We start from the raw sequence: 21814 nt of genomic DNA, 5'->3' as shown, positions 1-21814 counted from the left end.
CCGGCTGCCGGCTGCCCCCCCCCCCCCCCCCCCGTTCATGAGGGTAATAACCCCCATGCAAACTCATACACTCACACAGGAGGCAGACGGGGGGGGGGGGGGGGGGTCACAGAAGTCATGAACCACATACTGTGTTAATGCCAAGAAGCCCGTGCACACAAACTCATGCACACACTTCAGCTGCTCCAGGACTTATATGGATGCCAGTGGATCTTAGGATCTTATGGATTATCTGGAGGTGGACTCAACCCATTCCTCGACACAGAGGACGGCCTTGTTCTGAAACGATCAACAGGAGCCATCTCGAAAATGGAGCCTCCACCCACGAGAGAATTTAAGGAGCAAGAATAACATTTCACAAGAAGTGAAATTTTGATTTTGCCCTCATTTCTCCTACAGGTGACACAAGTTGTTCATTAGGGATGAAAAATCGAATGACGACATCCTAACGTGCTGCATGTGGCACTGTTAGCATGCTGATATTTAGCAGGAATCATGTTTGCACCTATTAAAGGTTCAGCGTGTAGAATTTAGTGACATCTAGTGGTGAAGTTGTATGTTGCAGCTGAATACCCCTCACCTCACCCTCCACTTCCAAACATGAAAGAGAACCTGTGGTAAAATTCAGTTGTCATAAAAACTCAAAAGGTGTTTTTTCAGTTTAGGTTTCTGTAAAAAACCCTCTTCCGATGTAAATATAAAGTATTTAAATATAAAAAGCCCATTCTAGGGTAAAGAAGACAACAATTCATACAATTTAGATGAAACACACTAGTAAAAACATCACTAGGATTATTTTGTATTCAATTTCTGCCAATAGATCCCTTTTACCTAAATCTTACACACTGGACCTTTAAGGAAAAGCAAAACTAAAATGTTTCCTTCTTCTTTGTCTCATGAGAAATAAATCATCGTCTTATTTGTAGAAGATTGATTTCAATCATTCAATTATCGGTAAGGGTCGGTTGAGGATGGGCTTGGATGACAGATAAACTGAAGGGGGTTTGTAAATTTCCAAGAAAGAGACATGGAAACAAGAAGAAGAAATCCATAATCCGTAACATCATCTGCTGGACTCATTGGCTTCTCAGAGTTTTCTTTGGGCTAGAATTTGATCGCTGAGACAAATTTCAGATAATGTGCGTAAGCAAATCAAGTTTTCTGTTGGATCTCAATTACATCTCAGGAAATCTTTATTTTTTTTAGCCGACTAAAGAAAAGTGGAGGGAAACAGAAATAGGAGCATTTTATGGTCTTAAATAATGACCAGGAGCTAAATTGAAGGATTTGAGAAAATAGTCTAATTCTCATATTGACCTTAGATTGAGCTCAGTTGCGTTTAGGAGAAATAAGCAAAAGAAAGAAGAGATCACATTTTGAATTTCCTTTTTTCTCATAGCACCAAACACAAAGTTCAGCTGATGAGGCGATGATTTGAATTGTGAATAATTTATAACAAACCAAAGAACACGGCAAGTCAAAAGTTTGAGATGATACTATATGGGGGGAAAAAGGGATCCCCCAAAGTTGTATCAATGTATCCTGGGGAGGGCGCTAATGTCTGAATTAAAAAATGTCACTCAATCATGACCACCAATCTCATAATTATTGGTAGGACGTCTAGATCTTCTTTCCTCTTTAATGTTTTCTGCGCTTTGCAATTTCGCAAAAACCGAGGACCGGCAAATGTTTTTTATCAAAAAAAACATTTAGAGAAAAAACAGTAGAGATCATCCCGACGCTGGACATGAACATCCTCAGAGAGGTCTGAATAACTCACATTCTTTGGATTAACCAGACTGGACAAACTTGTGTTTACACATGTCCAGTGGGAGTCTTAATTCTCCCCCCCCCCCCCCCCCCCCCCCCCCCCCCTGCCCCTCCACCCCTCTGTTGATAATATAATCAAAAGAGCGGCCAACCCAATACCTTCTGGACGTGAGGGCCCTGCAGATGCGGTCGTACTCAGGCGGCACACGGCCAGCCATAACAACATCAAACAGCCCCTAGCCTCCAGCGTTTACACAGAGCAGAGACCCTGGACCAAAGCTATGAGTGCACGTTCTTTCGGAGATAAGAATGCAGACAAGCTCGGAGGTCACAGCAAACAATATGCCCAGGTATGAGGTAGCCATGGCGACAAAGGCGGCTGGGTCGTAGTAAACCAGCTGGGGGAAAGTGGCTTTGCAGGTCAGACTTGGATCAGATTGTGAGAACCTTTACTCGCAGGGCTGATCCAAACGAAAAACAGACAACGTGCTCATTTGACCCTGCATGTTTTGACCCCAGCAAACAAAGAAATCTGAATTGTGGTCATTTACTGTCATAGTTTCTTCATGTCATAAAGAAACTATCGATAAACGCCGGCCCCACGAGCAAATTTACTCTGCTCCTGCAAACAACCGCAGCATTCTCATGTCCCGAGCTTCACTTTGAGTCCTTCTCCTCACAGAAACTGAAAGTGAAATTAAGAAATGATACACTCAACATAAAAGGCCACGCTCTTTAATAAAAAATAAAAAATAAACGTGAGGGAGAAACTGCCTTTTTTTTGTCCCCTAGTGAGCCTCCACAGAAAAAGCATAGACAGGAGAGTACAGGATGTTTGAGGAGACTGACATAGAGTACCCCCTGCTGGTCACCATGAGTAAACACACAGCCCTCAATGTCGATACTTTGTTATTTTCCCTATTCTACAAATTTATCTTCACACATTCTCACACAAGTTAAGATACAAAAATGCACTGTCTTAAGGAGGTTGGGGGGGGGGGGGGGGGGGGATTTATGGATTGATCAGCCATTTATTTGGATTATTGATCGATCACCTCATCGTAAATAGTCACATTTTATAACAGCCCATCTTTAAATGTGTTGTCCGAACACCAGTCAAAATCACAAAACATTACATTTTGCTGGGATCTGCAATTCTCCCAAATCCAGTGACATCTCAGAGATGCCTTATCCTGCATTGTTTTTTTGGGCCTTTTAATGATATTTGTGGCTGCTCCCCTGCTGTCGTGACTCCAGCCTGTTGTTTGTGTCTCAGCTCTGCTCCCTGTGTGAGTCTGGTGTCTGTCCACATGCTCATTAAATCCCTGTGATGAAATCTCTCTTTAACTTTCACTCCACCTCTTTGTCCCACTTTGGCGTTTTGGGTCCAGTGCTTGTGTTCAAATGTACCAAATTTCCCAAATGGAAACAGAAAAATAGGTCCGATCGTCCAATGATCCAACGATGAATAGTTGCCAATAAATGTTCCGTAGTTTGACTAAATGATAAATCAACTAAAAGTTGTTGCTTAAATTTGACATCTGTTGATCTGCAAAACAAGAATATAGATTCTTATTTTGACCTTAAAAGTCACAGTGATTCAGTGTCTGGTTAAATCCTCTAATGATGCTCTACGTGCCCAGACGCAGTAGAATAGACTTTTCACGTTGTTACCACCGAGTGTCGATTGTTGTTACCGGGTGTCTATTAACAGCTTTGTTTAACCATGTAAGGATAATCCTTTTGTGCGATGGTGCTCAGATTAGTGTCGTGTTCACTGCTTCCAGTTTCATGTTAGCCTGCAGAATGATAACTTGGTGAGTGTGTGAGCGTTTTTTGGGTCGATCTGATAAAATGACAGCAGTGGCTAAATGACCCGAAACAGATAAACAGATATTGACTAATGTTTTTTAACCACGTGGATCACAACACTTTTTTGCTATAAAGCTGCACAGGCTGCTTCATCTGGGAATCGTTGACAGCAGCAGATTTTAAATCCGATTTTGTGCCGACACGCTAACTTTGCCGCAGCCCTTTAGCCCCTTTTAGCAGCGCAGAGTGCGTGTGGTGATCAGCCGATATATTTACACAAGCAAACATCTGATTCACAATGTCCATCTGCATCACGTAGCCTATCGCTCCTGTGTGCGAGCTTCTGGGACGGCTCCCAACCCAGTGCTCCAGGAGACGAGTGCAATTGAATAAACGGAGGGAGGGTTTCCCGCTTCACCAGCCGAGGTGAAAACAGGCGGGTGATGTGTGTGAAGCACATCGAGCTACGTAGCGCCACGCTCCGCTTGGCAATATGGATCCTATTTTCAGTCATGGAGGACTTCCCTCGCCTCTCCATCATTTGGGGGATGAACTCGGAGGTGGGAGGCAGAGCAGTTTGGTTCAAACTTCTAAAGCCGTGGAAAGTGTTACTCACTGTCTGTGTCATGATTCTCGTGAACCAGAGATTAAAGGTGCAGTGGGTGCATGACACATATATGGATCCGGTTGTGCCTCATTAACGCAGGCACAACAACCGACATGAATCTGACTCTCTGCTGAGAAAGTTCGAGCCGAACTGTATGTGTCATCATTACCATGTATGCGGATGACGCACAAGATACAACTGAATGAACAGATTAGTGTTAAGATAAAGATCTTTAGATATGAGTGACATGGCCCCATTTTCAAGATGTCTCAGTGATAAAGTTCAAACTTGTTTTTACTAAAACCTCCTGATGATGATGATAATGATTCGGTATTAAACCGGTGACCAGGCCTTCGCTGTCCGGGCTCCACAACCCTGGAGCTCAGAGCTCAGGCAGTCAAACTCAGTATCTTCCTTTAAATCTCTTCTTAAGACTAACTTTTATCGAATGGCCAATCTTTAACTGTTGACATTTGTTTTTCACAACTTCATATTATTTCACACGGTTATAGTTTGTGAATCTTTGAAGTGTTGTTATCGTAAAAGCGCTTTGTTACTTTGATTTTTGGAAGGTGCTGGATAAATAAAGTGATCCTCACAGTGGAAACACATTACACGAGGCCCCAGCGAAGATCGAACTCGCGACCCCTGTTGGTTTACAAGACCTGTGCCATAACCACACTGTTAAACTATGCTGCTATGGGTGGTGGAATAAGAAGAAAGAAGGGGGGAGAAGAGGGGAAGGGAAAATTGAGGACATTTTGTAAAAAATGGAAAAATTCAAGAATTGAAACTGATCCTGGTGCAGGTCATAAGTTATAGGATGCAGTTTTTATTGTATTAATTTGAGTTATACAACTAAAATGACACTGGATCAATTCCCGTCGGCAACATGTGCCTGTTTACCCAAACTGTTACTTAGTATTATGAATCTTTCAATGTCACTTCATATTTGATACAGATTGGACAGTGACTCCTGGAGAATACCTCCGAGCCAAATGGTAAACATTCTGTTTGTAATGCTTACAAAGATTGCTTACATTTTGGGAAAAGTAAACTAAATAACAAACTTTAAAAGATAAAACACACTGAATATACTGATAAAATTAAATATAGTAACAAAATAATTTCCTAAAAAACTATTGCAACAATACTTTCTTTTAAAACTTTTTATATTATTTACACACATAACAAAGAATAACATCTTTTTTCTTCTGCCCTCTTCCTCCGCATGTCAAGGCCGGTGGTACTGAGGCGGACAAGGGGAGAGCGAGCAGGAAGGGCAGGTGGTCCAGGGGGCACATCTGTGTGCTCACACGCAATCTAGAAATAAAATGCCATTTAATTAGAGTGTAATTTTCTCGTATTACGCTTTCATTCATGTATTTATTCTTCAGATTTGTATTTATTGCCTTTTATATGTGTCTGTCTCTTGATCGCACAGCTACAAATAAAGTTTACGGTTAGCATAATTACAAAACAATAAAAAATCAGAATTCAAATTAACAAGAAATAATTGTAAATCCACTGACGCAGTATAGCGTGAGTGAGGATGTGAGCTCCTCACTGTGACAGGACAGTTCGTCGGACTTGATGAAGGCTTCATTGAGCCCGACACAAACAATCACACGACAAGTGATCTGACTTCACAGTGAGCAGGAGGAGATGAAGTAGAAAACTCAGGGAGAGAGAGAGAGAGAGAGAGAGAGAGAAAGAAACAAAAGAGTGTGAGAGAGACAAAGAGAGAAAGAGACGACCTCAGCGTCCAGCAGTGACAAAAAGCATCGGTAGAAAACAAACATCTATACGACAGCAAACTGATTTGATCAAATTTAGCCGAAACAAGAGAGAGAAGACGGTTCCTGCTGAGTGAGCGCTGGTTTGGTCCGACCCCACAGTGTCCGATGATGGCTTCAGAGAGGAGGCCCGTGCACTGAGAGGCAGCCTTCTTGTGTTTTTCATTGTGTGTGTAAGTTATGTTGATCATGCTCTCGTCAGCAGCTCCTGAGCCCAAGTCCTGATGGCGGAATTCGTGTGTTGGAGCAGCTGCCACGTTGAATTGGCGAAGGTCACGGCGTGGCCCGGCAGACACGACGCATCAACGCTGGAAGAGAGAAACACAGAGGCAGGTGAAGTTTCTGACAGGCTGTGCTTCACGCCACGTTATTTACCAGAGCTTTAAATAAAGCCAAATATAATCTTGGCTTTATTTGCATTGGAAACAGACTCAGAGCAACATTACTTATAAATCAAGGCCAAAAAAGCCAGAGCTGGCAGGATGTAGTAGGGATGGAGGAGGCGGTGCAGCTCCCTCACATACGCCAACACCTGGGACATACTGTCTGGAGTGTTGGTGTAGACCTGAGCAAAGAAGAGAGTTGATCAGCGATGACACCTTAAATATGAACATAAGTGACAGTTTTATGTTTGTTTATATTCACTCTTACCCATTCTGTGACCAGCGGCGTCTTTTCTCTGTCCCAGAGGATGAACTGTGTGGTGTGATCAGAGATGAAAATGGATGCTGCTTTTGACTTCTCCATGGCCTGGGTCATCAGTGGCCCCAGGACCCCGCACACTCTCAGAGTAATAATAAGGGGTGTTTGTCTCCATCCAGCTACAGAAAAAGCTGAAACACAAGTTAAATGGTTGATTTTCATGAGCAGTTATTAGACAAAGAGTTTAAAGAAGGATTTGTACCTGAAGCCCTGTTTTGAATGGACTGTTATTTTGCCCCAGGCCTGCTGAGATACGGCCGCTGTGCTGGAATCTGAAACACACAGCAACCATCACATGAACCTCAAGAACAAACAAATTAAAAGTCCAGATCCAGACGTGGAAGTTCTGCCGTAAAGACGGACCTGTGAAGGAGCCGTGAGATATGACGTCGTGTGCCACGAAGCCTGGCGAGATACATGAACAGAACCGTGAGCAGCTGGAACCAGGGGAACCCGCGACCACGCACCTGCAGATTCTGGTGGCAAAAGCAAAACAGTTGTTATGTTTGATAATCTAAGTGTTGCAGTTGTAATCATCAAATGTGCTCGGTGGTTAAATTCTGCTTTGCACTGTGCGTCTCACCTGACACTCGTGAAGCTCCGGAGTCCCCATGGTGTCTCTCGTCTCCTCACTGGTCACTCGGAACGACTGGATTGTTTCTTGAAGGTTCTTCCGTAGCTAAAGATGGTCAAACACAAGACAGCCGTCAAGTACAAGACGATTTAAAAAGACCGTTTAAAAGATATTTCAGACCCAAGAAGTCTTTTAGTTTGAACATTACGTATTAGAATTGATTCATGCAGCAGTTTCTCTCTGTGTTCTTTTCTATTAACTCTGAGATTACTTAAAAACCATCTGTGTCATGGCGGGAGTCATACTTTTGGTGGCAGGACTTTCCAGGACTTCAACAAATGATTCAACAGCAGACTGGAGAAAGAAAAGAGGAAAATCAGCGTCAAAACCTTAACTACATCCTCATGTGTGGCCCCATATATTTAGTGGTGGAGTTTAGAACTGGAAAATTCTGATTTGAGTGTTTGCTTTCTCATATTCACACTTTAAAAAGGAAAAAGTTCAATTTAACCGCTTGTAAAATGTAGAAATGTTTAAATCAGTGTATGTATAAGAGCATTTTGTGAAGGGTGAAGTGTGTATAACTCACCTGGACTGGGGTAAGTGTTTGGTATAGAGCTCCCTCCATACTTCAAGACTGTTTACGTCCACACACAAACACTCGGTCATACTGCTGAGCAGCTGCAAGGAACAGGAAGACAATATTTGAAATGCCACAGTCCCAACAATACGTCCTCCCAACTCCAAGACAACAGTTAAATGGTGAGTTTATATATGAGGCTACAGACGCCTCAGCTGCTTCTGCAGACTGAACACAAACAAAATGGGGTTATTTGTTTTTGGGAGATTCAAAAAACCCAGAGTCATATGTGTCCAAACTCAATTGTATGAAATGATCAGTTCTACAGTTTGTTTTGATGCATAGATGATGAGCTTACAACTGTTTTGATACTAAATAAAAAAGGTATAAATGATCTTTCTCAGTGAACTCCACCACTTCACGTGTGTTTAGTGTGTTTTAAAGGATCCAGACAAATTTCTCAACCACCCAGTTTCTACATCGACTTATTCCTAAACTGATCGTCATGTAATTGCACATGGGCTTAAAGGGAAATGGACACGACTGTGAAGCAGATTTTTACATTAGATTCCATTCACCTTGATGACAGGGCATTCTTGGGCATGAAGGCGAAATCCAGTAAAGGAAAGAACTCTTTAGTTCCCATGATGTGTCGTGTTCTTTTATCCTTAGGTATGAGAAGGGTCGGTCTTAGTTCAAAAAGTATTTATTTAGAAGCAATGAAAAAGGTACAGCATAGCTATGGGCACTCAATGCACAGCCTCGGCTTTTAGTCCGTAGCTCGGGGTAGTCAAGAGTCGCCCCGAACGGATGACAGGTGCAATATTTATAATAGTAGGTTGAAGGCGTGGTCCCAGCATCTTGGAACTGGAATCCACCAATGATGAGGAGCCGCTCCCAGGTTCGTCACTCCTTTGATAGTAGCTGGGCAAATCTTCACATTCTGACAGTGTTAAGTTTTGTGTATTAAGAAAAAGCCTTTATCCGGCTGAAGCTTTGTGAGTCTTCAGTAGTTTTGCAGACACAGTGTTTTTGTTCATTGGAGTGTGAAACATTGTGTTTCTGTTTTATCGTCTGTATGTTCTGTGTGTGTAAGCATGCGTATTTATCAGACAAGACAACGCCTTTCCTATCTGGCCTTCAGAAGCTGGGGCAGCTTCTTGATTTCTTTCTAAGGCATAGGTCACAGTGTCTTAATGAGCACAGTGCATTCATGTATGTGTGATGTTGAATAAAGCTAAAGGAATACTGTAATATATATAAAGGTTTATGTATGAGAACAAGTTTAAGTACAGTGTATTGTATGCCACGGATTACAGTCCTAACACATAACAAAACATAAATTCTTTCTGTTAAGGTACAAACATGGTGCGTGTAAAATCGATCCTTTTCGGGGCTATAGTGTCTAATTATATTATTAAAATCCTAACAGATGCCAAATCCCATTGTCAGGTTTGCATGAAGTCTGGAAGAAGAAGGACAACAAAAGGATTTGAGATTCAAGATCATGATTTCAGTTTCATTGAAATCATATTACATCCAGAAAAAAACGTGTCCAAACAAATAAAAGAAGGTTTTTGTTGTATTTTACGTGATCTAAATAAAAACTGAAACACACAGTTCTCATATTACGCCGTCAGACTTACAGGAGAAGTAGATCCAGATAGGCAATGGCATACGCAGACAAGGATTTCACTCCGAGCACAGGAAGCATGATGCCCAGCCACACTGAAACACACAGAGCAACACTTGATTCACCTTGTGCTGGTGGAGCAGTTAGTTCTGGTATTAAACGACTCAACACTGGGTCTTTTCAGCTCGCCATTTCAAAAAAGAACAGGCCAGAGCAACAGCAACCAGGAACACATGGTGTATTTAAAGAAACACGGTGACACTAAAAAACGGAGTGATGAGAACTCGAGCAGCATGACAGCCGCCCAGCAAGTCACTTTTAAACCTGGAAATACTCTGAGTCTCATGTTAAATGTACTAAATGTGCAATTTTGTGTTGAGAATTTAAATGCGATTCTTTTTTCCTCCCAAATTACACAGGAAAACATTTAAGGTCAAGTTTGTATATCTTCTCAGTCCAGTCAGTCTGAGACTCAAACAGGAAACACTTCATTACTTTTTAAATTCCTGATGATGAACAGCCCGTCCTGGTGTTTTATAAGACACAGACCAAAAGGGACTTTCCAAGGGCCAATTCTGATATTATAATATATAACAATATATACACTACCGTTCAAAAGTTTGGGGTCACTTAGAAATTTCCTTCTTTTTCAAAGAAAAGCACTGTTTTTTTCAATGAAGATAACATTAAATTAATCAGAAATACACTCTATACATTGTTAATGTGGTAAATGACTATTCTAGGTGGAAACGTCTGGTTTTTAATGAAATATCTACATAGGTGCATAGAGGCCCATTTCCAGCAACTATCACTCCAGTGTTCTAATGGTACATTGTGTTTGCTAATCGCCTTAGAAGACTAATGGATGATTAGAAAACCCTTGAAAACCCTTGTGCAATGATGTTAGCACATCTGAAAACTGTTTTACTGGTGAGAGAAGCTATAAAACTGGCCTTCCTTTGAGCTAGTTGAGTATCTGGAGCATCACATTTGTGGGTTTGATTATACTCTCAAAATGGCCAGAAAAAGAGAACTTTCATGTGAAACTCGCCAGTCTATTCTTGTTCTTAGAAATGAAGGCTATTCCATGCGAGAAATTGCGAAGAAACTGAAAATGTCCTACAACGGTGTGTACTACTCCCTTCAGAGAACAGCACAAACGGGCTCTAACCAGAGTAGAAAGAGAAGTGGGAGGCCCCGGTGCACAACTCAGCAAGAAGACAAGTATATTAGAGTCTCTAGTTTGAGAAATAGATGCCTCACAGGTCCTCAACTGGCAGCTTCTTTAAATGGTACCCGCAAAACGCCAGTGTCAACGTCTACAGTGAAGAGGCGACTCCGGGATGCTGGCCTTCTAGGCAGAGTGGCAAAGAAAAAGCCATATCTGAGACTGGCCAATAAAAAGAAAAGATTGATATGGGCAAAAGAACACAGACATTGGACAGAGGAAGATTGGAAAAAAGTGTTATGGACAGACGAATCAAAGTTTGAGGTGTTTGGATCACACAGAAGAACATTTGTGAGACGCAGAACAGGTGACAAGATGCTGGAAGAGTGCCTGACGCCATCTGTCAAGCATGGTGGAGGTAATGTGATGGTCTGGGGCTGCTTTGGTGCTGGTAAAGTGGGAGATTTGTACAAGGTAAAAAGGATTTTAAATAAGGAAGGCTATCACTCCATTTTGCAACGCCATGCCATACCCTGTGGACAGCGCTTGATTGGAGCCAATTTCCTCCTACAACAGGACAATGACCCAAAGCACACCTCCAAATTATGCAAGAACTATTTAGGGAAGAAGCAGGCAGCTGGTATGCTGTCTGTAATGGAGTGGCCAGCGCAGTCACCAGATCTCAACCCCATTGAGCTGTTGTGGGAGCAGCTTGACCGTATGGTACGCAAGAAGTGCCCATCAAGCCAATCCAACTTGTGGGAGGTGCTTCAGGAAGCGTGGGGTGAAATTTCTACAGATTACCTCAACAAATTAACAGCTAGAATGCCAAAGGTCTGCAATGCTGGAATTGCTGCAAATGGAGCATTCTTTGACGAAAGCAAAGTTTGAAGAACAAAATTAATATTTCAAATAAAAATCATTATTTCTAACCTTGTCAATGTCTTGACTATATTTTCTATTCATTTTGCAACTCATTTGATAAATAAAAGTGTGAGTTTTCATGGAAAACACGAAATTGTTTGGGTGACCCCAAACTTTTGAACGGTAGTGTATATCGACTGATATGTGTCAAAGAAATGGAATTGAGGCTTGATATTTTACAGTTTAACCATATATAGCTATTGAACTGAGATAATAAACGTGAGAGGTGTAGTGGAAAATTCAACTGACCAGTGTCTAAGGTATTGGAAATCCCCCTGACCAGGTGTCTAACTGCTGTGATACTGTCTACCTGACAGGATGGAACCCTTACTTGGTGGTGTCTCACTGCTATGACCTTGATCAACAGGGTGCATGCCCTTATTTGGTGATGTTTTTCTTCCAACTGCTACAGCGGACGGACAGACACAGATGATCTCATGTCTTTCATGTCTTTTTTCATATTATGTTTTATGAAACGCCTCTTTGTATAAGTTCTGGCTTTTGTGAACTTGCGGCCAGTTCCATTTTGAGCACCCGTGCTTGTTGTGTAACCTCTGCAGAGCTTACTATTATAAAGACTCAAAGGCAACTCCAGTCTGAGAATTTCATTATTTCAAATCTCAAGATGAATTTCCATCACAAACTTGGCGTCACGAACAGGATCCCTTGAAAGATCGTCTTGACCCGAGAAGTCTTCGGTGGCTGATCACCCAGGAGAGAAAATCTTCTGCCTCTACCTCCAACAGTTAAGACAAGAGAGGGCCGAAATAACTTGGGTTCCGGACCTTCTTCACAGGGATCCAAAGACCTCTCTTTGGTCATCTTATATCTGGTGAGATTTGAAATTCTGATTTTCATGACTGTTTAGATGATTTCTCAAATACAAAATCAAACATAAGAAATAATACATTTAAAGGGTTTTATTTGGAACGGGTGTATTAGTCATTCTCTCTGGATTATTGTGGATTAATGATGTTAATCTGACTCGTCCTTGTGGCAATCATCCTTGTTGATGGCATTTTTCCTGTTTTGCCGGAGAAAGAAACAAGGATTCGTGAAGGCATTTTTCCTGTTTTGCCAGAGAAAGAAACAAGGATTCGTGAAGGCATTTTTCCTGTTTTGCCAGAGAAAGAAACAAGGATTCGTGGAGACGTCCACGTCTTAAATTGAGTGTTCAAGGGAAATTGTGGATGAGTACGATTTCATACACTTAATTGATAAGGATATAGAAATTGTGGATGAGTACGATTTCATACAGAAAGTCCAAATGGTGGGCTTTATGGTTGCAAGAGTGAGGACGGGAAAGTGTGACATTTTTCTTCCAATATGGTCCAGAGACTTTGCTTTTCCTCATAACGGGTCATTTATTGTCGAAAAAAATTAAACTTTTAAGAGAGAAACTCCTCGAGAAAGAGGAAGAAAAAATAAATAAATAAATAAAAAAATAAAAAAATAAAAAAATAAAAAAATAAATCAAGGTCGCAATGTGGAAAGACAGAAGATAATAAGAAAGTGTCTTGAAATGTGGGAAAAAGAGGCAGAGTGTAGGGACAGAAAACAAACATTTAAACAGATGGCTAAGGTTGATAAGAAGGAAACTGAGAAAGTTGAAAAGAAATCATATAGATCTCTGTATTCTCCATTACAGGGTGTGGCAGTCCTCTCCTCAACGCCTGCCTTCCTCCTCACCTACGACAAAACCCTCCTCCATGATGATGTGCAGAGACCAGACTCCACCAATCAACGATCAGGCCCATCTCAGACTCCACCCACCACTCTCCCAGTCTATGGAGACGGGGCAGCGGGAGGACTGAATGATGACGCCACCTCTTCCTCATCTTTAGGCCCCACTGACTTTGCAAAGATATGTCCGCACTGTGGGGGAGACCTCCGTCTGACTTCACCAGACTGGGATGATGCGGTTAATGCAGCATACGTCAACGCTCTCAACACACTCCTCAACGCCCTGAGGACCGCCTTCCCCAATAAAATTGACATGTCCAAAATAACGGGGTGCAAACAACAACCAGGCGAAACCGTAGGAGATTTCCTCACACGTCTGACCGTCCTGTTTAATCAACACAGAGGCATCCCCATACCTGACACCCTTGGCAACGAGCCAGGGGCTTATGAAACACATCTGAAACAGGCCTTCTTGAATGGTCTGCTCCCCCCACTACGGGCAGACGTAGGCCACACCTGCATCGGGCTTGAGGATGCTCGCTTGACAGAGGTCAGACGTCATGCTGAAAATGCTGAACGTCAACACAAAGAAACCAAAGACAAAGTCAGCAGAAAAAGGATCAACAACTCCAGAAAGCACAGCTAACCATGATGCAGGCTGTGTCTGCCCTGTCAAGGCCACACAGACAAGATAACACTGATAGCAGAGCCAACTTCACTGAACCAGGAAGAGAGGGGCGCGGTCGCGGACGTGGCCGTGGGAGAGGTTTCTCTCGACGACCCCCACTTGCCAGAGATGAGTGTTTAATCTGCAGACAAAAAGGACACTGGGCAAAGAACTGCCCCCAACGGCGAGAGGACGGGGAGACAAGAACTTTCACTGCCGACTGAACTACAGAAAGTGAGGAGAGGCAGACGGGGGGGAGACGACCAATACACCCGCCGAGGATCAGAGAAAGGGAAGTGAAACACAGATACATACATGCCAAAGCAATGAAGAAATCGCTTGCAATTCTAACCGCACATACACACAAAAGCTCCAGCAATGAAGAAATCGCTTGCTAAACTAACCGCACACACACACACACCAGAGCAAACACAACTTTGTGGTTCTTATGTTAAGTACAATAGTGATGCTTTTAAGAAAATGCCTCAACTCGAACTGTGTGTTACCGGTCACAAACTTAATTTCATGGTCGACTCTGGTGCAGGTTATTCTGTGGTTAGGATGTCAGATTTGCCCACATCTCCTGAGATGAGTGGTCGCTTTATATTCTCTCAAGGTGCCAGCGGTGCCAAGGTAAAAGAAAATTTCACAAAACCTCTAAAATGCGCCGCTCAGTTTGACAAACATCCCATAAGGTTTGAACATGATTTTCTGTTGTCTCCTTGTTGCCCAATTAATCTATTAGAAAGAGATTTGATGATTGTGTTAGGCTTCAATTTAGTATCCTCCCCTGATGGAGTGACGGTTACGCACAATTCTTCTTCACAATGTCACAGACCACACATGAGCAGCTGTTTGTATATCAGTGGCAACTTCCTAAAAATGCCTCCACTGATCTTCTCTCCACGTCACACTCTCTCGTCACCCCTTTTTTCTGATTTTATGCACACTGATTCACTGCATTGCACTTCACATGTGACAGACACAGCAGATCACGTTTATGAATCTCTGTTTTTGCCTTTTCCTGATGATTCTCTGAAAAGTGTCCAATATTTTTTGGTCTGGTTCCAGAAGTGCAGCTTCCGTCTCACTCACTGACAATCAGATGGCACTGTTTCGCGTCTCGAATTCCAGCCCTCACATCTCGCTCTCCAAGTCCCATGATGACCAGTGGCAAGACTTAGGCCCATTTGTCAGATCATGCCAGGCTGCCATTGATTGGCAACCCACAACCACGCCTGACGTAATGTATTCACCCAGTCTGAGTGCATTTGATCTAAAAATGTCTCCAACCTTCTGTTCTCCAGCCACACGCTCATTTGTTGTGACTGAAAATCACCTTCATTCTTATGCAATGTTGTCCAGCCCCTCTGATGTTTCTCCTTTACTTTCAGATCTGCCTTAAACACTGTGGGCAAAGGACAAATAGGATGTGGGCCTCATCAGAAACTGTGATCCAGTCAAAATCACTCCAAAATCTGATTATAGGCCATGTAAACAACAATATCCACTCAGACAGAATGCAGTGGAGGGGATATGTCCTGTTTTTGAATCCTTTTTGCAGGCTGGTGTAATTGTCCCCTGCCCTGATTCAGCGGTCCGCACTCCACTGTTCCCAGTTAAGAAGATCAGAGACAAAGGTCAACCTACTGAGTGGCGGTTTGTGCAGGATCTGAAGGCTGTGAATGATGCTGTAATTGCTTGATCGCATATTGTTCCCGACCCATACACGCTGCTTTCCCAAATTCCGTCTAATGCAGTGTGGTTTTCGGTTGTAGACTTATCCAATGCTTTTTTTTTTTTGTGTTCCTGTCCACAGGGACAGCCAGTACTGGTTAGCTTTTCATTTTGAAAACAAGGCCTACACGTTCACACGCCTATGTCAAGGCTACTGTGAATCTCCATCATTATACAATCAGGCTCTCAGGAACAGTCTTGAATCCCTCATCCTCATTCTGGGTTCAGTTCTCTTGCAGTATGTTGATGATCTACTAGTTGCCAGTCCCACACAGGAGCAATGTGAAACAGATACGATCGCTTTGCTGAGACATCTGGCTCGTGAGGGCCATAATGTCAGCCTCAGCAAACTAGTTTGTTCAACAAACTGTCACATTTCTGGGTCATGTCGTCACCAAAGATGGCAAATCCCTGTCTGATAAGAGAGTAGAAGCTATTGTTAACATGCCTAAACCCTTGACGAAGAAACAACTCATGTCATTCATCGTCACATGCTCTTTCTGTAGAACGTTCATTCCTGACTTTGCTCTTCTTGAAGCCCCTTTAGGTGCTCTGTACCATGGCAAATCACTCACTCCTCACGAACGTGTCGTTTGGACTCACGAGGCAGACGAGGCATTTGTCACACTGAAGAAGACGCTGCAGCAAACTCCCACTCTTGCTCTCCCTAACCCTGACAAACCTTTTGTTCAGGCTGTGGATGAGAGAGACCGCTGCATGACTTCCGTCTTCCTTCAGTCTCATGGTGACAAATATCGCCCTGTCGCCTACTTCTCCGCCGAACTTGATCCGGTGGCAGCTGGCCTTCCACGTTGTTTGCGTGCAGTGGCCGCCTGTGAAAAAAGCCGTCCTTGCCTCACGAGACATAGTAGGTTACTCTGACTTGACACTCCTTGTTCCTCATGCTGTGTCTCTCATTCTTACAGAACAGAAGACCTCACATCTTTCTGCTGCTCGCTGGTTGAGGTATCACACTGTTCTTCTTGACATGCCCAACATCACAGTGAAACGCTGTTCAACTTTGAACCCAGCCACGCTTCTTCCGCTTCCGGATGACGGGGAAGAACACAACTGTGTGGCTGAACTTCAAGTCCAGTGTTCCCCACGACCTGACCTCTCTGACAAACCTCTTTCTAACTCTGACTTGATTCTGTATGTCGATGGGTCCGCCTCACGTGACCCTGTCTCTGGTACTAACTGTGTTGGTTTTTCTGTTTGTTCAGATAACGAAGTGCTCCTCTCGAGTTCTCTTCCTCATCACCTCTCAGCACAGGCAGCAGAGCTCATCGCACTCACGGAAGCATGCAAATTGGCTACTGGTAAAACACTCACAGTCTACACTGACTCCAGATATGCGTTCGGTGTAACTCATGATTTTGGCGCCCTTTGGCAACACAGAAACTTCCTCACATCTTCTGGTAAAAAGATAGCACACCACGGTCTCATCACAGATCTTCTGTCTGCCATTTTGCATTGTTAAGAGACATTATTCCACAATGGGGAATTCCTAGCAGAATTTCCAGTGACAATGGCAGACACTTCGTAAACGAAGCTGTCAAACAACTCGGTTCTCATCTAACTATGGATGTGCGAACACACTGTGCATATCATCCAGCCAGTGGTGGAGCTGTGGAACGAGAGAACGGCACACTCAAAACTAAACTTGCAAAATGCTGTGAAGACACAGGTCTCGCATGGACAACAGTCCTGCCTCTGGTGCTGATGTACATGAGGATGAGAAAACGAACCAGATCTAATCTTTCACTTTATGAGATTCTTTTTGCAACTCCTCCCCACATTGGTGTGGATCCTCCGTCTTCTCCGCTTCCATCCACAGACTTGTGTGATCATGATATGGTGTCCTATTGCTCTGACTTCTTCTCTTTCAGACATCAGGAAACAGGTGGCAAGGGCCCTACCAGGTACTGCTCACAACCCACACAGCAGTGAAAGTTGCTGAAAGAGCCACCTGGATCCACGCCAGCCACTGCAAATGAGTACCAGCTCCATCTGACCAGCTGACGCCTTCAACTCAAAGCACACACACTGATACTTCCACAGGTTGAGAAGCACCAAGAGTGTTGTATGATTAACCACACGAGCGTTCTGCCACAACACAGAAGAAATCTGCCTGACAACTGAGACCATGGACAGGCCATGGCATCCATTTCGACATCCAGGGTTGTGTGGCCTGAGAGGCTCGCTATACGTGTTACTCATGATCTCCTCTATTATTGTTTTGCACATTATTCTGTCTAGATGCACTCCTGTGAAAGTCTCTGATGATCTAACGAACTGTCTTTTCCTACGGTGTCCTCTCAGAACCATCCAGCACATGCAAATTTGACTAGACACAAGAGAAGTGATTCAGGTCCCCTTGATCTGTAACTTATTCCCCATCCCTCCCTACCTGGACACTGACAGCACAGATGGTTCTGATGACGATACTCAATTTTAGGTTTTTTTATGTTATTTTCTCCCCCCAGCTTGCTTATGTGTTTCTTAATGATTTCACAAGACAAAAACAGCTACTGTAATTATCCTTTCAACTTCATATTTTATGATGCTTTAATTTGAAGCTCTGTGAATTTTTAAGGTTGATGTGAGTTACTTTATGAAGTTTGTACATCCTTAATACATTTTTACTTCCTAGCAAGAATTTAAAAAGTTTTTACTGCATATTTTCAACCTTAAATATACTGTATGTTGACATTTAACGTTTTATTACATTTTAATATGAGTTACTTTTGCCAATCTATACAGTATATTAACTTTTGATAATGGTTAATGAGATGATGATGTTGTTTGACCTGATTTCCTTCCATTTTTCATTTCAAATGCTTGCTCAATCACAGGAAAAGAACTTTTTTTTCTTTCCACAAAAACAGCAGCGGCTACCTATTGCACCTCCCCACCATGCATCGTATGTTCTAGAACCTCTCCATGGTGGATGTGACCCTGTCTGTGCGCAAAGTGCCAGGGTTGAAGACTCGTCGATATTCTTCTATGATTATGATGTTGATTATGATGTTTCTTGATTATTTTTCGTTAGTGATCATATTTTTATTGATGATCAAAGGGGGAAGTGTAGTGGAAAATTCAACTGACCAGTGTCTAAGGTATTGGAAATCCCCCTGACCAGGTGTCTAACTGCTGTGATACTGTCTACCTGACAGGATGGAACCCTTACTTGGTGGTGTCTCACTGCTATGACCTTGATCAACAGGGTGCATGCCCTTATTTGGTGATGTTTTTCTTCCAACTGCTACAGCGGACGGACAGACACAGATGATCTCATGTCTTTCATGTCTTTTTTCATATTATGTTTTATGAAACGCCTCTTTGTATAAGTTCTGGCTTTTGTGAACTTGCGGCCAGTTCCATTTTGAGCACCCGTGCTTGTTGTGTAACCTCTGCAGAGCTTACTATTATAAAGACTCAAAGGCAACTCCAGTCTGAGAATTTCATTATTTCAAATCTCAAGATGAATTTCCATCACAGAGGATAAATACACATTTTTCTATGTAAAGTATTTTAAATTGTGTTGAAATTCGCTGCACAATCATTCACTACAAAACTGGACTTGCTCCATCAACCCCTAACCCAGACTTGCTGTGCTCACAGATAGTTGGGGAAGTGGGAGAAAGGACAGACCCGGAGCAGCAGTAAAGTTGTGAGAACAATGAAACACTGCGCTTACTCAACTAAAGGATGGTTTTTGTAGTTGTGAGAATGTGTGTAATTTTGTAACGGGGGCAGTGTATGACTGTTAGTTACCTTGTAGTCCCTGGCTGAGGTCATAAAATCCTGCTTGTCCCAGAGCCCACATGATAGTCAAACACTTCACCGGGCGATTCTGAACCGACCGCAGTAACTCCAAATACTGCAGAGGAAGGAAGAAGGGGGGGGAGTATTACAACATATTACTCCACAGTTATTCCAGAAGACAAATCCTGCAGTACATTGGACAATGGAACTGAAATCACACACACACACACACACACACACACACACACACACACACACACACACACACACACACACACACACACACACACACACCAGTGCAGTGAAGCAGTCAACACACATTTATTCGTATTCAACTCATTTCCTATTGGCTGTCAACTATTGGCTGATTCATTAAAGCAAAAATACCCCAGACATTCTTAAAACCATTTTATTAGGTTCATTATCCTTAACTGATCAAGTTTACTAGAACAGTTCTGCCATATAACCTGTGATGTTCTAACCAAATGATTTATATCAATTAGGATATGCATCACAAACTACATCTCCTCATCTTTTCACTAAAAGCACTGAATCTACTCTGGGAATAACACTGAAGATACACAGAGCAAACGAAGAGGGATAACGTCCAAACCACTTCCACCTCTTCATGTAACCTCCTGTATTTACCGGACTGCCTGTCCAGCTCCCTGAGCATGGTGTAAACACAGTGGTCGAGGGAAACCTGGCAGAGCGTCGCTGCAGCGTCTGATGAGGCCTTTAATCACACCCCTCCGCTCCTGCCCTGTAAGGCAGTATGGGTAGTCTGAAAAAAGGAGGATATGACATCACTGCAAAAACCTCTCAATGTCAGGTTGTTAATAAATGAGCGTAGCAACTAAAAGGTCATATAAAAAATTGCACTGTATTACTTTGCATATTTGGATCTTGATCAAAAAAAACAACCGACCGTGAGTGCAGCTGCTGTGACTGGGCTCTGTCTCCGGCACAGTCACATTGAGGTTGAGGTACCCGGCCAGGTCTTTGCCCCAGACTGACGGATTGTCTGGGAACAGAGTCTGACTGTGAGCCAGCTGCTGCTTCAGGTCCCCGACATCCAGCTGAAGAGAGAACAGCAGAGAAGAGCAGACAAGTCTTGTCTGTAGCCTCAGAAACAACACGTTCGTTATGTGAAGATGAATCTGTGTCAATGAGCCAAGCTGCTGCGCCCTCGTCCACACAGGTCCAGATTAAGTGTCCTTTGCTAGTACGAGTTTGGGAAGCCAGGCAGTACCAAAAAAGTCGTCATGGATGTGGACAACGACAGATGAAATGGGAGACTTCAGGGGCGACTGAAAAAGTGAAATAAAGGGGCAAAAGAGGAGGATAGATGAGGATGATGATCGGGGAGGTGAACAAACTGATAGCGATGAAGAGGAAGAGTTCAGATTTATGTGCTTCACCAAATACGGTTTAAGCAAAGTAACAGCAGAGTAACTCATTCATCTAAATACTAGAGGAAGTAAAACTCTTTAAAAAGTTTCTGAAGGTGAACCTGCTGAGGGATCATTACCGGTACAGCCTGCTTGCCCCCGGTCGACCGGTCGACCAACCTCGGCTTAAGACCTCGCGCTGCTCCCCCCCTCCCCCCCGACGGCAAACACGCCGCTGGGTTTGCGCATCTCCCGAGGCAGGGGGCACGCGAGTGAGCGAGAGAGGTGCGCCGTGTGTAAAGGCGCGCGTTGCGCCAACCTCCACTGCTCAAGTAACGAGCCCGTTTGGAGAATATAAGAAGTAGAAAGTACAGGAATTTGTGTTCAAATGTACCGAGTAAAAGTAAAAAGTCGTCAGGAAAGTAAATACTCAAGTAAAGTACAGATGTGTTAAAAAACGACTTAAGTACAGTAACAAAGTATTTGTACTTCGTTACTTCCCACCACTGCATACAGGCATAATATAGTGCTGCTAATGATGTTATACTCTACTATAAGTGGGATGCTACAGTAACATTATGATTATTCAAAATGCAAAAGAAGGAGAATGGACCCACTGATTGGTTGTCCGAAAGATGGAAACGGTGCGACATGATTGGGCGGCGCGACGAAAGATGGACATAGAGTTTACGGATTGGCCGTCAAAAGATGGAAATGAGCAACTGGGCTGGTGGACTGGTCTAACTGGTAGGGGAGCAAGAGACTGTTGTACAGGTTTGTGAAGCGTCGTAAAGCGCTTTGTCACTTTGGTTGTGGAAGGTGCTGAATAAATAAAGTTATTATCGCAGTGCAAACATCCAAAACAAACTGACGTCAGAGGAAAATGAAGTTTACCACACGAGGCCCCAGCGAGGATCGAACTCGCGACCCCTGGTTTACAAGACCAGTGCTCTAACCACTGAGCTATGGAGCCCGTTGAGTTCCATTGAAAACAGCTGTTCA

General features: G+C 43.1%; 1 protein-coding gene and 1 non-coding gene across 2 annotated transcripts; both read right to left on the bottom strand.

Moving 5' to 3' along the window:
- Positions 1-6404: 6404 nt before the first annotated feature.
- Positions 6405-20688, bottom strand: tmem214 (transmembrane protein 214). The gene is given in 17 exon segments (XM_034580796.1): positions 6405-6550; positions 6637-6759; positions 6761-6806; positions 6890-6959; positions 7051-7093; positions 7095-7163; positions 7259-7366; positions 7567-7615; positions 7851-8069; positions 8420-8490; positions 9276-9306; positions 9488-9569; positions 19431-19536; positions 20035-20118; positions 20120-20205; positions 20350-20539; positions 20674-20688. Coding segments are annotated over 17 exon segments (1515 nt in total). The 3' UTR covers positions 6405-6427.
- A 1024-nt stretch (positions 20689-21712) lies between these two features.
- trnat-ugu lies at positions 21713-21785 on the bottom strand. The gene has a single exon. It is a non-coding gene; the product is annotated as a tRNA-Thr (tRNA).
- Between the last annotated feature and the right edge of the window lie 29 nt (positions 21786-21814).

The sequence above is a fragment of the Hippoglossus hippoglossus genome, chromosome 24, assembly GCF_009819705.1.
Source record: "Hippoglossus hippoglossus isolate fHipHip1 chromosome 24, fHipHip1.pri, whole genome shotgun sequence".
Classification (NCBI taxonomy): Eukaryota; Metazoa; Chordata; class Actinopteri; order Pleuronectiformes; family Pleuronectidae; genus Hippoglossus; species Hippoglossus hippoglossus.
The sequence above is the reverse complement of the archived record's forward strand: the minus strand, read 5'-3'. Positions and strand labels throughout refer to the sequence as shown.